The sequence below is a fragment of the Gavialis gangeticus genome, unplaced genomic scaffold (assembly GCF_001723915.1).
Source record: "Gavialis gangeticus isolate Ggan-Ray unplaced genomic scaffold, GavGan_comp1, whole genome shotgun sequence".
Taxonomy (NCBI): domain Eukaryota; kingdom Metazoa; phylum Chordata; order Crocodylia; family Gavialidae; genus Gavialis; species Gavialis gangeticus.
The window spans coordinates 54,261,263-54,267,345 of NW_017729022.1; the positions used below are offsets into that span (position 1 = coordinate 54,261,263).

The following is a 6,083-nucleotide window of genomic DNA, read 5'->3' on the forward strand; positions in this document are numbered from 1 at the left end:
AACATTTATATTCTGTTGAGCTAGCTTTTTTGCAGTTCGATTTATGACTTCAAATAGTAACGTAAAGCACTAAACTTTAAATTTAGGCAATTCAGTTTAGTTGTAACTATTTATACAGCAGCAGTTTGACACAATAGAAGGTGCAGACAGAAGTGCAGCTCCCGGGTCTAACTCATGGTGCTTCAAAGAAAGCGCCATGAGTTAGACGAATCCTCCCAACCCAATGGGCGTTAGCTGTTTGGTTGGGAGGTTGAGGGATCAAGCTCCAATTTGAAGTCAATCCAGGGAGAGAGGCTGTGATTCTGCAGCCTCCTCCCCTGGCTCTACTCCCCCACCACCCCAGATCCCATGCTGACTCAGGATAGAAGAGGGAGAAAGCAGGGAGGGAGGTCCATTCTGGGGTTTTCCCAGCCACGCCAGGGTGAGGGTGGATTGGAACCCCCACTTTGGGGGGGGGGGGGAGGGGGAACGGGAGGGAAGACTCCAGTCCACCCACCCCATCCTCCAGCACCAACTGGACAACCCTCAAAATAAGCTCCCCTCCACTCCCTTCCCCCTCCCATTTTGAAAACAACACGGGGAGCAGTGCTGGGCTTTGTCAGCTAAATCCTGCTCCCAGCAAGCACAGATGGAAGTTACGGAAGGCACCGGACTTTGGAGCACCTTCATCTGAATCATCAGGTAATGAGAGTTCAGATTTTTGTGGTATCAGGCCCTTTTAAAGCATTCTTCAGCCATGCGCTTGTGTTCACAGCTGTAGAGCACTTTCAGAGGCCAGATTGGGCAAACTTTGTCACTTCTGTCTGTGCCTACTATTTACACTATAAACCACGATACCCCCTCTCCTAGAAAGATGTTTCTTGAAGCACACACACAAGACTTTATATGACTAGGATTTCATTTTCTCAATCTTTTTTGGTTAAGATTATGTTTTTATATTAGTGCGTATGAATCAGAGTGCCCATAGCCAGGCATTAGGATACTAAATGGCAAACTAGTGTAAACTACACTATTAACTGCAAGAGAGACAGAAGGTGTCTCTTTCTCATATGTTACCTCCCCTTCTTTCTCTCCCTCTCTCCTGTTTTATCCCTCCATACACTCCCCAGTGAGCTAGCAGCAAATACCTGAAGTGTCCTGAGAAAAATATTCTTATGTTCTTCCATCCTCAACTTCTGGGGAACTGGAAGACATTAGGACTTCAACTAGAACATTGGTCCTGAACTCTAATACAAAATTGAAGCCCCCCCAGTCAATTATATTTGAGGCCCTAATCTCCCTCCAGCAGAAAAGAAAAGGAGCTTTTTGCCTCTTTTTCCCCAATCCAAAGTCTCCTGGTTGCTACCATCTCCCTCTTAAGGGTTACCCTAAGAAAGACTTCTCTTTTAAAAAAAAAAATCTCTGGGATAAAACTGCTGCGCCTACAGACAGAGGCATGGGCACTCTGATAGGTCATTACAACAATCCACTATCCTTGACCCTCTCTCTGCTGTGGTAACTAAATATTACTTCATCCCTTCCTGTTATGCTTCCAAGTCACCATTGACCTGTGACAGATCACAAGACTGGCGTGGCCATTGCTAGGTATCCAGATATTAAACCAGTCACCCAAAAGTTATGCAAATTGTGCATTCCTGTTCGGCCGTTTAGACATATGGGACTAAATTAAAAATCCAGTTGTCTTAGAACTCAGCCTAGATAAGACAGAGGCAAATGTTACTCAGGGGATGAGGAACCAGTCAAGAACTGCACCACTTACTCGTATGAAGAGGATTTTATCTCCCAGCCTATACCGCCCTTCAGATAAATACTCAATTGAAAACCTATGGGAACAGCTGCAGGGAGGATCTTCTGCTATGTGCTTAACCTAGGTTTAAATTAAATGAGAGAAAATGTTAGTGTTTTATTGCTATTAATATTTTTAAAAGATTAGGTTATGGTAATTATTGGTAAATTAAACTACTGAGAAGTCTTGTAAGCAGTTGTAAAAGAAAGTTAATAAATACATCCCTATCGAGATACTTTTCCTCCCTAGAAGATCCCAACAGATAGAACTCTTACATATAATTTGAAGTAAAAAATGCACACAGACATGCAAAACATTATCTTTCAAGAAAGACAGGACATGGTTCTTATTTAGCAGTTTTTAGAGTTCCTTCTCCCACATGTATTTGCCTTCCTTTTCTTAGCCCACTGAACGATTTGTTTCCTTCAGTTTGAGTAGCACTGCCAAAATACACAGCTCCATGAAGACAGCTTTCTTTTTGGTCTCAAATACAGTTCCACCAGATGGCTGGGACTACATGCTCAAATAGTATTTAGCAGAACTAGGTCTCATCTGAAGAGGTTTTTAACAGTAAATTTTAGGAGGAGAAAAAGCCATCTATGGAGGGGTCAAGAGAGAGACAAAATAAAAGAAGCTACACATGAATTAGCCCCATAGTTGAACAAGAGAATTGTTTGTTTTAAGGGGAGAGGGTGGAAAGACAAAGATACGGAAGAACAACAAACCACTATTATGTAATGGAAGTTCAAGACCATTGCTAAGCTACAGTATTACTTAGCCTTTAACAAGAAACAACCTTCTCATGTCATAGTGGAGTTGATCAGAAGACTCTGTGATGGGAAACATCCCCCCGCAAAGCCAAACCTATTTTAAACATTTAAAGACTTAAATATTCAAGTTTAGACAAAATAGAGAAGCTGCAAACAGGCCTTAAGAGATTTACTCCTAAGCAATGCGAGTCATTTCCTTTTCTGCATGAAGGAAAATTTCCTCCTAGTTCTAATTAAAGAAACTGACTCAAACAATTCTAAGATATTGTAGTAGTGTTGAAATGATGCAACTATGACGGTCCAGGAAAAATATGAGGCAAGGATTTCTGCGGGTGATATCTTTTATTGGACCCACTTAGCTCGTCCAAGTCTATCCCAACAATGCAGTTGATTCAATAAAAGATGCCTTGGAGATGCAAGGATTTTTGTGGGTGATATTTTAAACAAGTTTGATTCCTCAACAGGTTTTGCCATGACAAAACAATCCCAAACTTCAATTTGCTATTGTGACAGGGGCCCACCCAGGGCCGGGTCTCTGTGTTGGCCCACCCACCTGTTTAGGGCAGTCTGCCCTGTGTCGTCTGCCATGACTTGGTGTAATAAACTGGATGTTGAATGTGGAAGGCTGCTCATTAAATGCTCCGATGCCTAGGGCATTGTACATGGCTCCGACCTTCCCTATACCTTGCCCCATGCCTCGCAGGTGGCACTGAAAATTAGTAACAGCTCTGGCCCAAGGCCAGGATAAACTCTGCTCCTTGCTGGGCCATTAGCATTCTACTCTTGCACTCAGCCCCCTCTCACAGGGCCTCATTCATACTGCCCCTCAGTGGACCACTCTCAACTCACCATGGATCCGTGCAGCCCTTTGGCCCTACTCTCTTCCAGCTTTCCTACTCACACTCTAGCTGGCCCACACACAGCTCTTCAGGCCCTGTGGCCACCGGCCTTATGCCTCAGACTGAGCTGAACTCAGCCACTAGCCCCTCTCCAAGAAACTTACTCCTGTTGTAACCCACATAGGGGGTGGCCCATGTGCAGCCCTTCAGGCCACCCCTGCAACCCTACTCTATGCCCACCACACACAGCCCTTCAAGCACTACCATGCACCCTACTCTGTGCAGACCTCCGTACAAATATTTCTGCCCCATTGCTGGGGCCTCCAGGGTCGTACACCCTATGGGCTCAGGTGTCCACAGATGTGCCTCACCCCCTGTGCCTGTTCCTGCTCTAAAGTTGTCCACTGGGTAGTGGTAGCTGGGGTTATAAGGTGCCCCTACCCACCTTTCACTAGGGGCGCAACTGGCCTGGCATTTCTGGGGAACTACCCCCACTATGGGAAGTCCCACCAAGCCATCCTTCCCCAGCAGGGTATAGTTTTCTGTCATGTCCCAGGACCAGGAGCCTCCTACCATCCCCACAGCTCCTGCCCGTACCTCTAAGATGTTCCAAGCAGCTCCAGCTGGGAGGTGTTTTTTCCCCAGCTGTTTGCAGCAACTCCTGGCTCAGCCCTGAGGATTTGAGCTAAAATGGAGGCTGCTCAGCCCTCTCCTCCACTCCCTGGGGCTGCCTGCAGTCACGTGACCGCCTCATCAGGGCTGCCCTGTACCTGCCAGCTGCCTGCTCTCAGCCCTTAAAGTGGCAGGCACCAAAGGTGCTCTGCCACAGCCATGTGTTTTAAAAAGGCACAACTCTACCCTGTTTAATATTAAATACACTGAACATCATTTAAGAACAACACAGAATAAAGCTTACCCATCTAGTATGCCACGTTGCTCCCAATGTGTGGGCTGTGTGCTCAAGAACACACAAAGCCCTTGGATCCACAAGTTTGGGTATGTAAAGAGAGGCACAGCACACCCCAAAATCAGGCACGAGTCATTTGAAGCCCTCATCACAAATAAAGACATGTCCAGTACTTACTGCTTCATGTAGCTCCCCGTGGTGACAACAGGGCTTTGGGGTGCTAACAGGTGTTACAGGTCCAGAGGTCATTAGCAGTGTTTCTTCTAATTCGATTTCCTTCTCCAATTTTACTAGCACAGGAGGTTCAACTCCATATCTGAACACATATACAGATAAGATGGTGGGAAAAACAGTTTCATAAGGAAACTAAACAACTGGATAAAAATTGTAAAGAAAAGAAAAGAAAAGATGTGAAGAAGATACATGCAAGGTGATGAATAATTGAAAAGGGAAAAGAAAACCATTCCCAGAAAAGTCTGATCTATCAGAAGAAGAATGATCTAGGTGTTCCAGTAATAGTATTCAGGTTAGGGAGAGTTTTACTCAGACATTTTCTGAGTTGGTTAGCAACATCCTGCTTTTGGCTGAGTTATGTTCAACAGCTAGCACACATCTATTCCCAGCCACTGGGCCACTGGGGAGAAGGGAAGAGGACTTGGAAACAGCAAAAGTTGGTAAACATTAGAAAATCCAAATTACAGGAAAATGTTAAGAAAAAGTTCATTGTATTCCCAATGGAAGGCAAGAGACTGTGAACATGTTTAGAAGTTTTTAAAAATTAAAGAATTGGAAAGTTTGGGGTATTTAAAACTCTTAAAAAGCCTAAAAAAACCCTGGAGTCAAAGTTCCAGTTATAACCTCCTCTCTTTACACATGGGGGTGTCCTCTTGATATTGATGGGGCTGACTAACATTTAGCTATATTGGTACAACCTATATTAAGAAGCAGTATAGATCTGCACCTTCCCAAGAGGAACATCTGGAAACCTAAGGCAGCTATTCACAATGGTGGGGATTTTTCCTTTAAAAAGCATCCAAGCTGTAGGCAGGGTCTGACAACAGAGCTGCTAATTAGTTTCTATTTGGGGGCAGAAAATATTTTGGCTGTGCTTAAAGACACAGTGTTATAATACGGTATACAAACCAACAGGATATATACTTACCAGAACAAATTTTTTGGCTTTTATTTAGAAAACTTGTTTGACTACATACCTTGATACTATGCGACCAATTTCCAGTAGACAGAGATATACCTGTCTTGGATCCTTATGCAAAACTAGAAAGGAAAAATAAGTCACACTTCTTCCTGAGAAAGCTCTACCAGCTAAGACTTATAGGCTAAGTACAGAGAATGGCAGACTGTTGGGATCGCCACCCATTCCCTGAACCACCCTTGCATTCTGCAAACAAGCTACATTCACACACAGTTCTCGGGTGTGCGATACCATGAATAGGGGACATTTATTATGCACTCACTCCCCCAACCCTTTATTGCCTCCTTCATCAACCACCATTGCATCTTCTATTCTCAAAACCTGCATCTCGCCCAGGCTTCCTTTACAGGTCCTCAGATGGATCTGGTTTGGGTCCTCCACATTTGAATTTTAAAAGTCTTTAAAAAACTGAGGATTTTTAAAATACTGAATCTTATTCTCCTTCCTTTTTCCATTTTGCTACTGAAAGCAGGAAACAGAGAAAAGCAGGGGAAAGGATAAGACAAGGGAAACTAGATTTGTTGTTAAAAAAATAATTCTTGAGGTTTTGGGGGAGACGCTGTTTCCC

General features: G+C 44.0%; 1 protein-coding gene across 1 annotated transcript in view; it reads right to left on the reverse strand.

Annotated features, from left to right (window-relative positions):
• Nucleotides 1-6,083, reverse strand: part of GAS2L3 (growth arrest specific 2 like 3) — a 33,675-nt gene that overhangs the window by 10,101 nt on the left and 17,491 nt on the right. Inside the window, exons 6-8 of the mRNA XM_019514995.1 lie at nucleotides 5,514-5,577; nucleotides 4,480-4,618; nucleotides 1,760-1,867 (exon numbers count right to left, since the gene is read on the reverse strand). Coding sequence (XP_019370540.1) covers nucleotides 1,760-1,867; nucleotides 4,480-4,618; nucleotides 5,514-5,577 — 311 coding nt within the window. The remainder of the gene's footprint in view (nucleotides 1-1,759; nucleotides 1,868-4,479; nucleotides 4,619-5,513; nucleotides 5,578-6,083) is intronic.